This window comes from Salvelinus sp. IW2-2015, linkage group LG8 (assembly GCF_002910315.2).
Source record: "Salvelinus sp. IW2-2015 linkage group LG8, ASM291031v2, whole genome shotgun sequence".
NCBI lineage: Eukaryota > Metazoa > Chordata > Actinopteri > Salmoniformes > Salmonidae > Salvelinus > Salvelinus sp. IW2-2015.
This window is the reverse complement of record NC_036848.1, coordinates 20,334,634-20,355,145: the sequence shown is the minus strand read 5'-3', so window position 1 is coordinate 20,355,145 and position 20,512 is coordinate 20,334,634. Positions and strand designations below refer to the sequence as shown.

The 20,512-nt window shown below is 41.1% G+C and overlaps 1 protein-coding gene across 1 annotated transcript in view; it reads left to right on the top strand.

Moving 5' to 3' along the window:
• The window catches only part of LOC111967581 (platelet-derived growth factor C), a 97,036-nt gene that overhangs the window by 53,803 nt on the left and 22,721 nt on the right, over positions 1-20,512 (top strand). The window contains exon 3 of the mRNA XM_023992706.2: positions 16,928-17,105. Coding sequence (XP_023848474.1) covers positions 16,928-17,105 — 178 coding nt within the window. The remainder of the gene's footprint in view (positions 1-16,927; positions 17,106-20,512) is intronic.

Genomic DNA, 20,512 nt, shown 5'->3' with positions numbered 1-20,512 from the left:
CGAGAACTGTTACTGTATATCTATGAACAATGTGTGAGAGTGACACATGTACGTCGGTGGATTTGCAAATCCATAACGGGATGTTGAACATGTTGGATCGGGAAATATGTAACTATGTAATAAGCAGGTTGCACTGCATTATAGATGAKCCATCTGCCACCGTGGGGGGTGTCAGCGATTTGATCCTAGAGTGCACCGTCCTGCTTCAGTCATCTAAACCGTGTCAGGAAAGGCTGAATATTGACTGCTAATCAGTGCCGATAATTTTTTCTAATGAGCATGGCCTTATTTCCATTACAGCATATTTGATGACAGTCATTCATTTTCCATTCCCCTAGCTCAATGTAACATCGATAGGTTTAGACTACTACATGAGAGTAAAAATTTTCCTACACCCATGATGAGGTTACTGCAGCCTAGCCTATGAATGAAAGTTTACAACGTAGGTGCACTTGTTGAGTTTTTTTGTAATCAAGGTGACAGTGAAACATATTGCCTTGCACACGCTTGCCTGCATCTTTTATTATTTTTAAATGTTTTATTTACCCTTTAACTAGGCAAGTCAGTTAAGAACAAATTCTTATTTACAATGACGGCTTACCCCGGCCAAACCTGGACGACGCTGGGCCAATTGTGCGCCGCCCTATGGGACTCCCAATCACGGCCGGATGTGATACAGCCTGAATTCGAACCAGGGACTGTACTGGCGCCTCAAGCACTGAGATGCAGTGCCTTAGACTGCTGCGCCACTCGGGAGCCCATCTAGCTGATCTAGGGTGTAATTATTAGTCCACCAGTTGCAAATGAGAGTTTCAATTGGACAAATGCAGGTATGTTTATCCCCATTTCGTTCTGTTTGCTTCCGTTTAAGAAAATAATTTAAGCAGAATCGGCGGAATGAATACACCTCTGATCAAACGCAAACACAGTTCACTTTCATAGCAGCCACATAAAAGCAGCCACATAAAAAACAGCATGATCACTTTGCTCGTTATATAATTTATTCTTAAAACTATCTATGCTCTCCTTTTTTCACCTTTTCCCTTCGCTTGTGGACTTGTCTATTACCAGGCGAAAAAACCTTTCCAAGCCAAACCTTCAGATCATGACCACTTACTGCTACACACCATGTCATAGTCAACATACAGTTGAAGTTGGAAGTTTACATACACTTAGGTTGGAGTCATTAAAACTTGTTTTTCAACCACTCCACAAATTTCTTGTTAACAAACTATAGTTTTGGCAAGTCGGTTAGGACATCTAAGTAATTTTTCCAACAATTGTTTACATACAGATTATTTCACTTGTAATTCACTATCACAATTCCAGTGGGTCAGAAGTTTACATTATACTAAGTTGACTGTGCCTTTAAACAGCTTGGACAATTCCAGAAAATGATGTCATGGCTTTAGAAGCTTCTGATAGGCTAATTGACATTGAGTCAATTGGAGGTGTACCTGTGGATGTATTTCAAGGCCTACCTTCAAACTCTGCCTCTTTGCTTGACATCATGGGAAAATCAAAAGATATCAGCCAAGACCTCAGAAAAATATTGTAGACCTCCACAAGTCTGGTTCAGCCTTGGGAGCAATTTCCAAATGCCTGAAGGTACCACGTTCATCTGTGCAACCAATAGTACGCAAGTATAAACACCATGGGACCACGCAGCCGTCACACCGCTCAGGAAGGAGACGCATTGTGTCTCCTTGAGATGAATGTACTTTGGTGCGAAAAGTGCAAATCATTCCCAGAACAACAGCAAAGGACCTTGTGAAGATGCTGGAGGAAACAGGTACAAAAGTATCTATATCCACAGTAAAATGAGTCCTATATCGACATAACCTGAAAGGACGCTCAGCAAGGAAGAAGCCACTGCTCCAAAACCGCCATGAAAAATCCACACTACGCTTTGCAACTGCACATGGGGACAAAGATTGTACTTTTTTGAGAAATGTCCTCTGGTTTGATGAAACAAATATAGAACTGTTTGGCCATAATGACCATTGTTATGTTTGGGGGAAAAGGGAGGATGCTTGCAAGCCGAAGAACACCATCCCAACCGTGAAGCACAGGTGGCAGCATCATGTTGTGGGGGTGTTTTGCTGCAGGAGGGACTGGTGCACTTCACAAAATAGATGGCATCATGAGAAAGGAAAAGTATGTGGATATATTGGAGCAACATTTCAAGACATCAGTCAGGAAGTTAAAGCTTGGTCGCAAACGGGTCTTACAAATGGACAATGACCCCAAGCATACTTCCAAAGTTGTGGCAAAATGGCTTAAGGATAACAAAGTCAAGGTATTGGAGAGGCCATCACAAAGCCCTGACCTCAATGCCATGGAGAATTTGTGGGCAGAACTGAAAAATTGTGTGCGAGCAAGGAGATCTACAATCCTGACTCAGTTACACCAGCTCTGTCAGGAGGAAAGGGCCAAAATACCCCCAACTTATTGTGGGAAGCTTGTGGAAGGCTACCTGAAACCTTTGACCGAAGTAAAATAATTTAAAGGCAATGCTACCAAATACTAATTGAGTGTATGTAAACTTCTGACCCACTGGGAATGTGATGAAAGAAGTAAAAGCTGAAATAAATAATTCTCTCTACTATTATTCTGACATTTCACGTGAACAAAATCGGCCAACAAAACCTATTACGCCGCAATACATTATTCAACACACAATCACAGATGCACATTTCTCCTGTTTTTGTTGTTGTTTTTTTTCCTTTCTACTCAACTCCTCAAAGTGGTAATGTAATCCCAAGTGAAGTACTGATGATTGCGTTTGAATCATCTGTAATACAAAAAATGTTGTACAAGGTATACGCAAAGTAACTGTTTTGAGGCGCCAAGAGGCATCGTTGTAAGTGGAACACTATGCATTCGCTAATGAGCACAGGCTTAATTAAAAAGTTAAACCACAGCTCAACAAAAGACTTAGTGCCATGAAAAAGTATTTGCCCCCTTTTTTTTTTGTTGATTTTCTATATTTCTGATAATTTGTGACATTAAATGTTATCAGATCTTCAACCAAAACCTAATATTAGAAAAGGAAACTGAGTGATCAAATAACAAATGTATACATGCATAACTTGTTTATTAAATGAATGAAGTAACACCCAATGCCCCTGTATGGAAAAGTATTTCCCCCCTACACTCAATAACTGGTTGTGCCACCATTTAGCTGCAGTGACCAAACACTTCCTGTAGTTGTTGACCAGTCTCTAACATCACTGTGGAGGAATTTCGGGCCACTCTTCCATGCAGAACTGCTTTAACTCAGCAACCTTTAGCGATGTGGTTTTTGGGGGTATTTGTTCGTTATATTTTTGACTACCTTCTCTACATTCTGAAAGAAAATATATTTTACATTTTCCCTGACACCCAAAAGTATTTGTTATATTTTGTGCGCTCAGCAGGACAGGAACATTGTCAAATCCATTGTCATCCAAACTGCCTCTGATCTGGTGGACTAAATAAACACACATGTTTCGTTAGTAAATTATGTCCGTGTGTTAGTGGGCCCCTGGCTATCCGTACATTTTTATTAAAAAAAAGAAAATGTTGCCGTCGGGTTTTCTTAATATCCTGTAAGGAATTTCAAGTGTTTTACTTTTGATAAAATTAGATTTAAAATACTTTGACTTTTACTCAAGAATTTTACATGGGTGACTTTCACTTTTACTCAAGAATTTTCTATTAACTTCTCTAGGGTATGTGGGACGGTAGCGTCCCACCTCGTCAACAGCCAGTGAAACTGCAGGGTGCCAAATTCAAAACAGAAATCCCATAATTTTAATTCCTCCAACATACTAGTATTTTACACCATTTTAAAGATACACTTGTTGTAAATCCAGCCAGTGTCCGATTTCAAAAAGGTTTTACGACGAAAGCACACCAAACGATTATGTTATGTATGAACCAAGTCACAGAAAAAGACAGCCATTTTTCCAGCCAAAGAGAGCAGTAACAAAAAGCAGAAATAGAGATACAATTAATCACTAACCTTTGATCTTCATCAGATGACACTCATAGGACTTCATGTTACATAATACATGTATGTTTTGTTCGGTAAAGTTCATAATTATATACAAAAATCGGAGTTTAGACGGGACGCTACTGTCTCACTTGGCCAAAAGCCTGAGAAAATGCAGAGCGCCAAATTAAAATTAACTATGAAAAATTACTATAAAATCAAACTTTCATTAAATCACACATGAAAAATACCAAATTAAAGCTACACTGGTTGTGAATCCAGCCAACATGTCAGAATTCAAATAGGCTTTTCGGCGAAAGCGTACGATGCAATTATCTGAGGATAGCACAATAGTAAACCAAAGAGATACGCATATTTCAACCCTGCAGGCGCGACACAACGCAGAAATAAAAATATAATTCATGCCTTTGACGAGATTCTGTTGTTGGCACTCCAATATGTCCTATAAACATCACAAATGGTCTTTTTAGTTCGATTAATTCCGTCGATATATATATCTCCAAAATGTCAATTTATTTGGCGTGTTTGATCCAGAAAAACACAGGTTCCAACTTGCTCAAACGTGACGACAAAATATCTCAAAGGTTACCTGTAAACGTTGCCAAAGAATTTCAAACTACTTTTGTAATACAACTTTAGGTATTTAACGTTAATAATTGATCAAATTGAGGATGGGATGATCTGTGTTCAATACCGGAGGAAAACAATGTGTAGCATGCTTTCTGGTCTCGCACCTCTAACAAACCTGACACGTTGTGTGACTCTCGTTCAAGGTGGCTGTACTTCTTCATTACACAAAGGAATAACCTCAACCAATTTCTCAGGACTGTTGACATCCAGTGGAAGCCGTAGGAACTGCAAGCAGGTCGCTTAGAAATCTGGTTTCCCAATGAAACTTCATTGAAAAGAGAGTGACCTCAACAACAAACAAATCTGAATGGTTTGTCCTCGGGGTTTCGCCTGCTAAATAAGTTCTGTTATAGTCACAGACATGATTCAAACAGTTTTGGAAACTTCAGAGTGTTTTCTATCCACATCTAATAACAATATGCGTATCTTATCTTCTGGGGATGAGTAGCTGGCAGTTGAATTTGAGTATGCTTTTCATCCAAACGTGAAAATGCTGCCCCCTACCCTAGAGAAGTTAAGCTATCTTTACTTTTACTCAAGTATGACAATTTGAGTACTTTTTCCACCCCTGCATGGTGGTGGTATTGTGATGGACAACTTGCCATCATTGAAGTAACCATGAATTCTGCTCTGTATCAGAGCATTCTACAGTCGCATGTCAGGCCGTCCGTCCGTGAGCTGAAGCGTAGCTGGGTCATGCAGACAATGATCCAAAACACAGAAGCAAATCTACATCAAATGGCTGAAAAGCAACAAATGTAATGTTTTGGAATGACCTAGTCAAAGTCCAGACCTAAATCAGATTGAGATGTTGTGGCAGGCCCTGAAACGAGCAGTTAATGTTCAAAAACCCACACATGTCGCTGTGTTAAAGCAGTTCTGCATGGAAAAGTGAGCTAAAATTCCTCCACAGTGATGTGAGAGACTGATAAAGAACTACAGTAAGCATTTGGTTGCAGTCATTGCAGCTAAAGGTGGCACAACCAGTTTAATGTAAGGCAATTACAGGATGTTGCATAACTTTGTTTATTAAATTAATGAAATGGGTATAAAATGTTTATTTGTTCAATCAGGTTCCCTTTATCTACYCCGAACAAAAATATAAACACAACATGTAAAGTGATGTTCCCATGTTTCATCTGCTGAAATAAGATTGCAGAAATGTTAACAAAATGCACAAAACGCGTATTTCTCTCAAATGTTGTACACAAATTTGTTTACATCCCTGTTAATGAGCATTTTCTCCTTTTGCCAAGATAATCCATCCACCTGATAAGTGTGGCATATCAATAAGCTGATTAAACAGCATGATCATTACACAGGTGCATCTTGTGCTGGGGAAAATAAAGTCCACTCTAAAATGTGCTGTTTTGTGTCACGACACAATGCCACAGATTTCTCAAGTTGAGGGAGGGTGCAATTGGCATGCTGACTGAATGTCCACCAGAGCTGTTGCCAGAGAATGTAATGTTAATTTCTCAACCTACAGTGGTTCCCACACTTTTTATAGTCCCGTTTTTGTCACAACCCGGCTTGTGGGAAGTGACAAAGAGCTCTTATAGGACCAGGGCACAAATAATAATATAATAATAATCAATAATTTTTCTCTTTATTTAACCATCTTACATATAAAACCTTATTCACAATTTTAGATGAACAAATAACTCACCACAGGTTAATGAGAATGGTGTGCATGAAAAGATGCTCATAACTCTGCAATGTTGGGTTGTATTGGAGAGTCTTAGTCTTAAATAATTTACCACATAGTCTGTGCCTGTATTTAGTTTTCCTGCTAGTGAGGGCCGAGAATCCACTCTCACATAGGTACGTAGTTGCAAAGGGGATCAGTGTCTTAACAGCGCAATTTGCCAAGGCAGGATACTCTGAGCGCAGCCCAATCCAGAAACCTGGCAGTGGCTTCTGATTTAAATAAAATTTTCACAGAACCGCTTGTTGCAATTTCTCTTGTTCAGACATCGGTAAGTGGACTGGAGGCAGGGCATGAAAGGGATAACGAATCCAGTTTGTCATCCGTTTCGGGGAAGTAGTTGCGTAATTGCGCAATTCAAATTAGTATCCATAATTTTCTTGAAGCTAGAGGGCAGAACTTTTATATTTGGAAAAAAAACGTTCCCAAGGAAAACAGACTATTTCTCAGGCTCAGATATTAGAACATGCATATCATTGACAGATTGGGATAGAAAACACTCTAAAGTTTCCAAAACTGTCAAAATATTGTCTGTGAGTATAACAGAACTGATTTTGCAGGCGATAACCTGAGGAACTCCAACCCGGAAGTGCTTAAAAAAAAAATATGAATCCTTGTTCCATTGCTTGCCCCTCCATTTAAAGGTGTATCAACCAGATTTCYTTTCCAATGGCTTCCTCAGGCTGTGACCAGGCTTTAGACATAGTTTCAAGCTTTTATTTTTAAAAATGAGCGAGATTTATCAAAACGCGTCAGTGGATGACCAGGTGTCCTTTGATTGGTTCCTGCGCAGGAGAGATTTGGCTCGACATTTTCTGTCTCTGTAGAATTAAACAGTTTACCGTCTGGTTGAAATATGATCGATTATGTATGTTAAAAACAACCTGAGGATTGATTATAAAAAAAACTTTGACATGTTTCTACGAACATTGCGGATACTTTTTGGAATTTTCGTCTGCCCTTCAGTACCAGAACGAACTTGTGGTTTTCTGAACATAACGCGCAAACCAAATGGCGATTTCTGGTTATAAAACTAATCTTTATCGAACAAAAATAACATTTATTGTGTAACTGGGAGTCTCGTGAGTACAAACATCCGAAGATTATCAAAGGTAAGCGATTCATTTTATTGCTTTTCTGACTTTCGTGACCAAGCTAATTTAAGGCTAGCTTTTCTAGCAGTGATTGATACACTCACAAACGCTTGGATTGCTTTCGCTGTAAAGCATATTTTCAAAATCTGACACGATAGGTGGATTAACAACAAGCTAAGCTGTGTTTTGGTATATTTCGCTTGTGATTCCATGATTATAAATATTTGTAGTATTATTTTTGAATTTGGCGCGCTGCCAATTCAGCGGTTGTTTACAAAAATGATCCTGTAAAAGGGATCTGTGTGGCAAGAAGTTAACATGAATTTCTTTTAACTAGGGAAATTGTGTCACTTCTCTTGCGTTCTGTGCAACAGAGTCAGGGAATATGCAGCAGTTCGGGTCGCCTGGCTCGTTGCGAACTGTGTGAGGATAATTTCTTCCTAACAAAGACAGCCAACTTCGCCAAACGGTAGATCATTTAACAAAAGCGCTTTTGCAAAAAAAAGCACAATCGTTGCACGAATGTACCTAACCATAAACATCAATGCCTTAAAATCAATACACAGAAGTATATTTTTTTAAACCTGCATATTTAGTTAAAAGAAATCCATGTTAGCAGGCAATATTAACTAGGGAAATTGTGTCACTTCTCTTGCGTTCATTGCACGCAGAGTCAGGGTATATGCAACAGTTGGGCCGCCTGGCTCGTTGCGAACTAATTTGCCAGAATTTTACGTAATTATGTCAAAACATTGAAGGTTGTGCAATGTAACAGCAATATTTAGACTTAGATAAAATACCGTTAGATAAAATACGTAACGGTTCCGTATTTCACTGAAAGARTAAACGTTTTGTTTTCGAAATATTAGTTCCCGGATTTGACCATATTAATGACGTAACGCTGGTATTTCTGTGTATTATTATATTATAATTAAGTCTATGATTTGATAGAGCAGTCTGACTGAGTGGTGGTAGGCAGCAGCAGGCTCGTAAGCATTCATTCAAACAGCACTTTCCTGCGTTTGCCAGCAGCTCTTCGCAATGCTTCAAGCATTGTGCTGTTTATGACCTCAAGTCTATCAACTCCTGAGATTAGGCTGGCAATACTAAAGTACCTATTAGAACATCCAATAGTCAAAGGTATATGAAATACAAACGGTATAGTCCTAATAATAATTACTACCTAAAACTTCTTCTTACCTGGGAATATTAAAGACTCATGTTAAAAGAAACCACCAGCTTTCATATGTTCTCATGTTCTGAGCAAGGAACTTAAACGTTACATTTTTTACATGGCACATATTGCACTTTTACTTTCTCCACCAACACTTTATATTTGCATTTTTTAAACCAAATTGAACATGTTTCATTATTTATTTGAGACTAAATTGATTTTGATGTATTATATTACGTTAAAATAAGTGTTCATTGTTCATTCAGTATTGTTATAATTGTCATTATTACACATATATAATAATCGGACGATTTAATCGGTATTGGCTTTTTTTGGTCCAATAATCGGTATCGGCGTTGAAAAAATCATAGTCGGTTGACCTCTATTTCTATCCAATGGTACCAATTATATGCATATCCTGGCTTCAGGGCCTGAGTAACAGGCAGTTTACTTTGAGCATGTCAGTCAGACAGGAAGTGGAGAAAAATAGACCCTAGCCTGAAGAAGTTTTAATGCAGACAGAGAAGAGCTTCAACTTCTTAATCATGGCCTCAATTTTGTCCTGCACATTAATATAGTTGTGGAGAGTACCTGTAATCCAGTCATGTGAGAAACTCGTCATCATGCAAGCGGTCAGACAAGTGAAAATGATGGTCAATAAAAGAACTTTAAGCTCGTCTCTCAATTAAAAAAAAAAAACATGTCAATACTATGCCCCTTGGTAACTCTTTTACAACATACAGAAGTGCGCTGGTTATATGGTCGCTGCCCATATCATTGCATAGTGCAGAAAATACACGAGAGTTCAGGGGCCTTACTTTTACAAAGTTAACAATTTTCACTGTAGTGTCCAATGTCTTTTCAAGCTGTCAGGCATTGCCTGGGCAGCAAGAGCCTCTCTCGGTGGATGCTGCAGTGTACCCAAGTGGCGTCGGGAGCAACTGCTTGCACGCGCGTTACCACTCCACTATGTCTCCCTGTTATGGCATTTGTGCCATCAGTACAGATACCAACACATCTTGACCACTAAAGTCCATTTGATATCACAAAGCTGTCCAGTACTTCAAAATTATCCTCTCCTGATGTCCGGGTTTCCAGTGGTTTGCAGAAGAGGATGTCTTCCTTAATTGACCCCCCCCCCCATAAACGGAACGGACATATTCCAGGATCTGTGCCAGGCCCGCCACGTCCGACTCATCCAGCTGTAACGCATACAATTCACTGGCTTGTATGCGAAGCAGTAATTGTTTCAAACCATCTCCTGTCATGTCACTTATGCATAGTGAAACAGTGTTATTTGATGAAGGCATTGTTTAAATAGTTTTTTTGGGCCTTTTCCCCCAGCATTGTCCCACCCATATCCGCGGCAGCAGGAAGAATTAGAAGTATGGGGCTTGCCTGTCCTAGCTACTCAGTAGCTCACCATATCAGACACTTCTAGACCCTTCTTATTAATGGTATCTGTTGCTTTTATACATGTCTTACTACTCGAAAGGCGTCTTAATTCTCGCTCAAAAAGCTCCCGTGGCTTATTTTTGCAAATTGGCATGTTTTCGTTCTAAATGACTGTGCAAGAGTGAGTTGTGAGATTAGTACTTTCGCACATATAACACACTGTGGCTGAGGAAAGGCACTACTCCCAATATAAGTGAACCCCAAATTAATGTAGTTCTCATCAGATATGCGTCTCTTAAATGGTCCAACGTCCCTGTCTGTTCGGTGCTTTCCCGGGTAAGGGGGCAGTAGCTCTTCGGCTGCATTAGATTCACAACTGTCAGTGTCCATGCTAGCTGGGCTAACAACAAATGTAGAATTACTGATGCTAGCATTGGATGTGCTCGTGGAAGCAGAACAACTTGTGACGTTGACAGGTGCAGTTGTAGTACTGCTGGTAGTAGCAGTACTACCAGTAAAGCTGTTATGTGTCTATGGATGCGGACCTTACTTTTTTTTACCATTTAATAAATTTTTTAGCAAACGGAATAGCAGAAGCTTTGTTTAGCTACATACGGCCGTTAGTGGATTTCCCGTGAGAGAGTAACGGTTAATGTGATTGGATGTTTAATTATTTGATGAGGCTACCTGAATATGACATTGTGTTGTTATTTCGCTGAAGACTAGATGGTCAAAAATAAAATTCAACATTTGAAACGAGGCTACTCAGGCAAGGAACAAAAACTCACCCAAATGTATAGCCCCGTTGGAAAATATAAATGGACTGTTTGAAAATGTGAAGTAAAAAATGTGAATCGCATTTTTATTTGGCGTACCCCTGTTTGGGAATACCTGCCCTACTATAAGCCGTTAGAGAATTTGGCAGTACGTCCAACCTGCCTCACAACCGCAAACCATGTTTATGGCATTCTGTGGGTGAGGGGTATGCTGATGTCAACGTTGTGAACAGAGTGCCCGGTGGTGGCAGTGGGGTTATGGTATGGTTAGGTATAAGCTACGGACRACGAAAACAATGTAATTTTAGCGATGGCAATTTGAATGCACAGGGATACCGTGACGAGATTCAGTGACCCATTGTCATGCCATTTATCCCCTGTAATCACCTTAATTTTCAGCATGATAATGCACGGCCCAATGTCGCCAGAATCTGTACACAATTCCTGGAAGCTGAAAATGTCCCAGTTCTTCCATGACCTATATACTCACCAGACATGTCACCCATTGAGCATGTTTGGGATGCTCTGGATCGGAGTGTACGACAGCGTATTCCGGTTCCCACCAATATTGAACAACTTCGCATAGCCATTGAAGAGGAGTGGGACAACATTCCACAGGCCACAATCAACAGCCTGATCAGCTCTTTTGTTCAGTATATTATTAGGTTTTGATTGAAGATCTGATCACAATCCATGTCAAATATATTCAAAAATAGAGATAATCAGAAAGGGGGCAAATACTTTTTCACTGCACTGTATGTGATTACAGCATTTAGCATTAGCCTAATAGGCTTGTCTGCGTCAGGCCCATTATCGCTAACCGAAGGCGACTGCTGCTAATGCCACTCCTCCCCAACCCACCTCAGGTTGATCGCTGAACGATTACACAGGAAATGCTCAGCTCTTTTCTTAATTCAATATCGACACTAAATTGTGGAGCCACCCATTGCTCCCCGCGGAGACACTGTGAGCATTAGTCCCCACCGTTCGAAACCGTTCAGTGATAGCATAGCTCCTTCTCCTCAGAGGGGGAACTGGATGGATGGGCGGGAGGGGAGGAAAGTGAAAACAAGAGGGGGCCGTGTAGGGCAGATGCAGCTCAGTGGGGTTGTATTAGGGCTCGAGAGGGACAAAGCTGACTTCACAATAATCAAGATGGCGCCGGAGGGAATGGCTGCTGTCTTATCGGCTCATAACCAACCATGCTATATTTTTTTTGCGTTGTTCGTAACTTGTTTGTACATAATATATATATATTTTTTTAAATATAATTTATTATAAAAAATTGAGGGGTGGATCAGCTTTGATATTGCATATATATATATATATATATATATATATATATATATATATATATATATATATATATATATATATATATATATATATATATATATATATATATATTTTTTTTTTTTTTATACCTTTATTATTCTTGAATATACCTTTATTATTCCTTTATTAGTTTCCCCCCGATTGGAGGAAACTAATAAACAATAACACTTAGGCTTCTACCCTCAGTTCATCTGTATTATACACATTTTACAGACACAATCTATTTTACAATAGTTATATTTTGTTTGTTTTTAGTCCTTCCTCTATTTCTGATGTCCATCCATTCTATTTGTAACTGCTATTTCACAACATTTCTGAACCTATATACATTTTACACACCCCGTATGCTTTACATTGGTTATTTTGTTGTTATTAGTCCCACCCTTCAGCTCCATTCAACCCCTCCCATTTATCTCTTAACACCATCCATTTTGGATTTCTATTTGCCATATATTTTTCAACTGTGCTGTCATGCTTCACAAAAGTACTGAACCTTTCTATTCTCATAGCTTCTACAGATTGAAAATTAAAGATAACATTTTTTGCTAAAATAATTATATTATTGATTGACTATGACTTTTCAAATCACTCAGTATTGCTATCTGCAGCGTTAGTTCTAGGTAAATGTTGCTGCTACTGAAAAGAGCTTCTGGACATCAGAACTGCGATTACTCCCCTTAGATTAGACAGTTTTTCTTCAATGAGTCGGTACGGGGGGGATATACTACAGACACCCGACCAGTCCCAGATCCCCATCATTCGCTGGAGAAGGAAACCGAGATTTTGCAGAAAAAGATCAGGGTGCCTTGTGAGGATCAGGTGATGAGTAGCTAATCTGCCTTTGCCTTCCGTCCTGCTAGCTAACGTTAAATCGCTGTAAAATTGAACGTACACATATCCTACCAATGAGACATTAAAAACTGTAATATCTTATGTTTCACCGAGTTGTTGCTGAACGACAACATTAAGAAAATATAGCTGGCGGGTTGTACACTATCGACAGGATAGAACAGCAACTTCTGGTAAGACACGGTGCGGGGGCCTATGCATATATGTAAACAACAGCTGGTGCACAATATCTAAGGAAGTCGCAAGGTTTTTCTCGCCTGAGGTACAGTATCTCATATGCTGTAGACCACACTATCAACCTAGAGAGTTTATCTGTATTTTTTGTAGCTGTCTACACACCACCACAGACCGATGCTGGCACTCAATGAGCTGTATACCGCCATAAGCAAACAGGAAAACGCTCATCCAGAGGCGGCGCTCCTAGTGGCTGTGGATTTTAATGCAGTGAGTTTGACCCTAATTTCTATCAGCATGTTAAATGTGCAACCAGAGGGGGAAAAATTCTAGACCACCTTTACTCCACACACAGAGACACGTACAAAGCTCTCCCTCACCCTCCATTTTGCAAATGCTTACAAGCAAAATGATAGCAGGAAGCACCAGATGAAGCAGATGCTAAACTACAGGAATGTTTTGCTAGCACAGACTGGAATATGTTCCGGGATTCTTCTGATGGCATTGAGGAGTACACCACATCAGACACTGGCTTTATCAATAAGTGCATTGAGGACGTCGTCCCCTCATTGACTGTACGTACATACCCCAACCAGAAGCCATGGATTACAGGCAACATTCGCTCTGAGCTAAAGGGTAGGGCTGCCGCTTTCAAGGAGCGAGACTCTAACCCGGAAGCTAATAAGAAATGCCGCTATGCCCTCCGACGAACCATCAAACAGGCGAAGCGGCAATCCAGGACTAAGATCGAATCGTACTACACCGGCTCCAACACTCGGATGTGGCAGGGCTTGCAAACTATTACACACTACAAATGGAAGCACAGCCGAGAGCTGCCCAGTGACACGAGGCTACCAGACGAGCTAAATAACTTCTATGCTCACATCGAGGCAAGTAACATTGAAACATGCATGAGACCACCAGCTGTTCCGGATGACTGTGATCACGCTCTCCGCAGCCGATGTAAGACCTTTAAACAGGTCAACATTCACAAGGCCGCAGGGCCAGACAGATTTCCAGGACATGTACTGCGAGCATGGGTTGACCAACTGGCAAGTGTCTTCACTGACATTTTCAACCTGTCCCTGAGTCTGTAATACCAACGTGTTTCAAGCAGACCACCATAGTCCCTGTGCCGAAGAACACTAAGGTAACCTGCCTACATGACTACCGACCCGTAGCACTCACGTCTGAAGGCATGAAATGCTTTGAAAGGCTGATCATGGCTGATCATGGCTCACATCAACACTATTATCCCAGAAACCCTAGACCCACTCCAATTTGCATAATGCACCAACAGATCCACAGATGATACAATCTCTATTGCACTCCACACTGCCCTTTCACACCTGGACAAAAGGAACACCTATGTGAGAATGCTGTTCATTGACTACAGCTCAGCGTTCAACACCATAGTGCCCTCAAAGCTCATCACTAAGCTAAGGTCCCTGGGATTAAACACCTCCCTTTGCAACTGGATCCTGGACTTCCTGACGGGCCACCCCCAGTTGGTAAGGGTAGGTAGCAACACATCCGCCACGCTGATCCTCAACACAGGGGCCCCTCAGGGGTGAGTGCTCAGTCCTCTCCTGTACTCTCTGTTCACTCATCACTGCAATGCCAGGCACGACTCCAACACCATCAAGTTTGCTGATGACACAACAGTGGTAGGTCTGATCACCGACAACGATGAGACAGCCTATAGGGAGGGGGTCAGAGACCTGTCCGTGTGGGGTAGGACAACAACCTCTCCCTCAGCGTGATCAAGACAAAGGAGATGATTGTGGACTAAAGTAAAAGACAGACCGAGCACGCCCCCATTCTCATCAATGGGGCTGTAGTGGAGCAGGTTGAGAGCTTCAAGTTCCAACAAACTAACATGGTCCAAGAACACCAAGACCGTTGTGAAGAGTGCACTACAAAACCTATTCCCCCTCAGGAGACTGAAAAGTTTTGGCATGGGTCCTCAGATCTTCAAAAGGTTCTACAGCTGCACCATGGGCGAGCATGTTGACGGGTTGCATCACTGCCTGGTATGGCAACTGCTCGCACCCCCTCCCTTCTACGCTGCTGCTAATCTGTTATTATCTATGCATAGTCACCTTAATAACTCTACCTACATGTACATATTACCTCGACACCAGTGCCCCTGCACATTGACTCTGTACCGATACCCCCTGTATATAGCCCCGCTATTTTATTTACTGCTGCTCTTTTAATTATTTGCTATTCTTATCTCTTACTCTTTTTTTGGGGGGGAGGGTATTTTCTTCACTGCATTGTTTAAGGGCCTGTAAGTCAGCATTTCACTGTAAGGTCTACTACACCTGTTGTATTCGGCGCATGTGACAAATAAGATTTGATTTGAAGCAGTCACAGGCAATTTATGAAATAGGATTGTGCTACATGGCTAAGGAAACACCCAGCTTCAGTGAAGGAACCATAAAACCCCTTTAGATCGACACAGCTATTCCCAGTTTTGTGTGTAACGTACAGTACCAGTCAAAAGTTTGGACACACCTTTTTCTTTATTTTTTATTTTTTTTAATCTACATTGTAGAATAATTGTCAAGACATAAACTATGAAATAACACATATGGAAACATTTAGATTCTTAATAGCCACCCTTTGCCTTGACAGCTTTGCACACGCTTGGCATTCTCTCAACCAGCTTCATGAGGTAGTCACCTGGAATGCATTTCAATTAACAGGTGTGTCTTGTTAAAAGTGAATTTGTGGAATTTCTTACCTTCCTAATGCGTTTGAGCCAATCAGTTGTGTTGTGACAAGGTAGGGGTGATATACAGAAGATAGCCCTGTTTGGTAAAAGACCAAGTCCATATTATGCCAAGAACAGCTCAAATAAGCAAAGAGAAATGACAGCACATCATTACTTTAAGACATTAAGGTCAGTCAATCCGGAAAATTTCAAGAACTTTAAGTTTCTTCAACCATCAAGCACTATGATGAAACTGGCTCTCATGAGGACAGCCACAGGAAAGGAAGACCCAGAGTTACCTCTGCTGCAGAGGATAAGTTCATTAGAGTTAACTGCACCTCATATTGCAGCCCAAATAAATGCTTCACAGAGTTCAAGTAACAGACACATCTCAACATCAACTGTTCAGAGGAGGCTGCGTGAATCAGAACTTCAAGGTCGATTTGCTGCAAAGAAACCACTACTAAACGACACCAATAAGAACACGAGCAATGGACATTAGTCCGGTGTGTTCTTTGGTCTGGAGTCCAAATTTGAGATTTTTGGTTCCAACCGCTGTGTCTTTGTGAGACGCAAAGTAGGTGAATGGATGCTCTCTGCATGTGTGGTTCCCACCGTGAAGCATGAAAGAGAAGGCACAATTCCAGGCACACTTAACCAGCATGGCTACCACCGCATTCTGCAGCGATACGCCATCCCATCTGGTTTGCGCTTAGTGGGATTATCATTTTTTTTCTTCAACGGGACAATGACCCAACACCTCCCAAGCTGTGTAATGGCTATTTGAATACTACACTCTGTGTTATTTCATAGTTTTGATGTCTTTACTATTATTCTACAATGTACAAAATTGTAAAAAAAAATAAAGAAGAACCCTTTTAATGATTAGGTGTGTCTAAACTTTTGACTGGTACTGTATATGCATTAAATGTTCGCTTTCATTACACGGCAACTTTGTCTCGTCTCCAATGTGAATTCATGGGACTACACACCAAAGCTCTCACTTTTTCTTTCTCTGTCTCTCTCTCGTTCTTTTTCTTTCTCTGTCTCTCTCTTTCTCTTTGGCCTTTTTCCAGGTATGATTTTGTGGAGATCGAGGAGCCATCTGAGAACACCATCCTGGGCCGCTGGTGCGGGTCCCAGGTACCTGCCAGCTACATGTCCAAAGGTGGTCAGATCCGGGTGAGATTCATATCTGATGAGTACTTCCCCTCCGAGCCTGGCTTCAGCATTCGCTACTCCCTCCTCCCCGTGGTAAGCGATAAGCCATCTTTCCTCTGAGCACATAAACAGCACACGCTCCCTTACATAATTACCTATTATGTAACGGCCACTGCTATTCTGTATGTGTAAACCTCTCTCGACGTGTTTGTTTAGTCCTGAGTTCATAGCTAAGTGCTGTTGTAATAGAAATCGTGACCTGGATTGCCGTTTGATGCACCTGTGTGATTGTCTAGCACTGGCACTGCTGTCGATCCAATCAGACAAGGTTTCAAAAAGACGTGGATGGTGGTGGAGTGTTAATGGTGTTGATTGAGATTGGGTGAGATTGAGCTCGGCCCAGATGGCGTCTAGACTCTCAGACACAGCATGGCCTGCTGACCCTGGTTGGATTCAATCCATGTCTTATTCCTCTCCTCCGACTGGATATAAAAGATGGATTAAGAGCTGGAAGAGTGGCTCTTTTTTGCTGTTTCTTCCATCCTTTCTTTCTCGGTTCAGTCAGGCTCTATTGGCAGGATGTGTGGCAATAATGCCAATTTAGTTCATGAAAGATCACATAACTTTGGATCACATTGCTTTCACTGTTTGTACATCCTATGCCTCGCATCCTATTCGTCTATTTTACTCTCTCCCCCCTTCTCCCCATCCTCCCCCCTCCCTTCACTCTTTCTCTCCTTTTTCTCTCTGTCCTCATCCCAGACCACATATATAGAGCCCCCTTCATACCCACACCTTTCACTTCCAAATGCCCAGCGATAAAATGAAGTGAAGGCTGCTGTTTTAACCTGTCATGTTGCAGTTGTGTGCGCCTCACTCTTAGTAAACAGCTCTTCCCTTCATTAATCCGCAATGGCCTGCAGTGCAGTGAAATTATTTCTGTTCCTGACAAGAACTAATGGCAAAAGGAGGTCAGCGAAGGTTTTTGTCTGTTTGACCTTTATTTTTATTTTTTTCAGCGGAAGAGGCAGGATTTGGTATATAATTACCACATTCTTTTAATTGGTTTTATTGACTCTGTTCCCTTTGGTAGATGAGCTGACATTTCTCGAAAGACAGCGACCCGGCTCTACTTATATTCCTGGTTTCTGACACCGCCCCAGTTAGAGGGGAATAAAGCAGCCTAGAGTTAACACACACAGGAACTGTATTCACACACAGGAGAAGATGAACATGGGGATGGTTTGTAAAGGTATATGGCAATGTACATGGGAATGCTAGTAGAATGGTTCTGTAAGGGACAGAAACGGGTAATGAATACACACAAACCGAATGAATACACCAAGGCACAGATACAGAATATAGCAGTAATACATATAAAAGGACTGTGTAGATTGCATATGCCACCTGCAGAGTATTACACCACACAATAAATTCTCCAAATAGTAGTAACTAAACAATGAAAAACACTATACAAATGTCACACAATTCACTTTGGGCATGCACACCATCCCACAAGTCCAGCGATACTAAATGAGTGGGCAAGTGGAGGCTGCCGAGGGGAGGACGGCTCGTAATAATGTCTGGAACGAAGTGAATGGAATGGCAGTTAAACACATGGAAACCATGGGTTTGATGTATTTGATACCATTCCACCGATTTTAAGCTGTCACCATCCTCCTGTGGAATGAGTCCAGTTGTTGATGGGCAGARACAAATATGTTGCTCTCTGCCACTGCTTGAGGGAGACTGCAAGTATTGTGTGTCCTGCGGAGTCGAGGACTGGCAGATGTCCAGCCCCCTAAAAAAGCTGACATTGTATATCCCTTTGAGCATGGTGTATCAATACACCCGGTAACTAAAAAGATACAGGTGTCCTTCCTAACTCAGTTGCTGGAGAGGAAGGAAACCACTCAGAGATTTCACCATGAGTCCAGTGATGACTTTAAAATAGTTAGTTTAAATTACTTTGATCGGAGAAAACTGAAGATGGGTCAACAGCATTGTAGTTACTCCACAATACTAAAATAATTGACAGTAAAAAGAAGGAAGCCTGTACAGAATTCAAATATTCCAAAACATGCATCCTTGTTTGCAACAAGGCACACAAAAAATGTGTCACACATCACTGAGTACCACTCTCCAGACACTTTCAGGACAATAACCTAAAACACACAGTCTAAATCTACACTGGAGTCGCTTACCAAGAAGACAGTGATTATTCCTGAGTGGTTGAGTTAGTTTTAACTTAAATCTACTTGAAAATCTACAGCAAGACGTGAAAATTGTTGTCGAGAAATGATCAACAACCAATTTTACAGAGCTTAATGGGCAAATCCAGGTGTGGAAAGCTCATAGAGACTTACCCAGAAAGACTCACAGCTGTAGTCGCTTCCAAAGATGCTTTTATAAACTATTGACTCAGGGGTGTGAAAACTGTACTTATGTAAATGAGATGTGCAAAAAAAATCTAAAATCATGTTTTCACTGTGTCATTATGGGAGATTGTGTGTAGATGGGTGTGGGGGGAAAAAAGTCATCCATTTTGAATTCATGCTGTAACACAACAACATGTGGAATAAGTCAAGGGGTATGAATACTTTCTGAAGGCACTGTATACATCTCTGGGGATACCCAGACTGTTTATATTTATTTGGCCACACATGCAGGAGGAAAGTGTAAAACGTCTATATACACTGCTCAAAAAAATAAAGGGAACACTTAAACAACACAATGTAACTCATGGGGAGGGAAAACGGAAAACTAGCTGTAATTCAGCAGAGAGGTGTTTGAACTCTGAGCGGCTGTGGACGGCCATGGAATTTTGGATGACGTAATTATCCAGCCAATTTGAACCGCGGTTACCTCGAAAAAAGTTATATTATTTATTATATAATATATATATATATATATACACAAAAAATGATCAATGGAAATACAAATTTTATTCAACCCAATGAGTTCTGGATTGAGTCACACTCAAAAATTAAAGTGGAAAACCACACTACAAGGCTGATCCAACTTTGATTAATTCTAAAATCAAGTCCAAATATGATGGCTCCAGTAGGTGTGTGGGGCCTCACACGTGCCTGTTACCTCCCTACACGCCTGGCATGCTCCCTTGTATGAGACTGGCAAGATGTCCCTGAGGATTCCTTCCTCCCAGACCCTGAGACTAAAGCATGCTCGCCCAACTCGCTGGACAGTCTGTGTTAGCAGACTGGCGTTGTTGATGGAGCGAGAACAATGATGTCCCAGATGTGCTCAATGGATTCTGAGGTCTGGGGAAACGGGGCGGGCCGCAGTCACTAGCATCAATGCCTTCCTCTTGGCCAAAAGGAAAAAAAAACTTGCCGTGCTCGACACAACTCCGAGCCAACATGAGGTCTAAGCATTGTCTGCATTAAGGAGGATACCCAGGCCCAAGCCCGAGGAGGTCCACCCAAGAACCAGCATAGAGTTGGAATTTTTTTGGGCTCACTAAGGGGTCGGGTAGGATC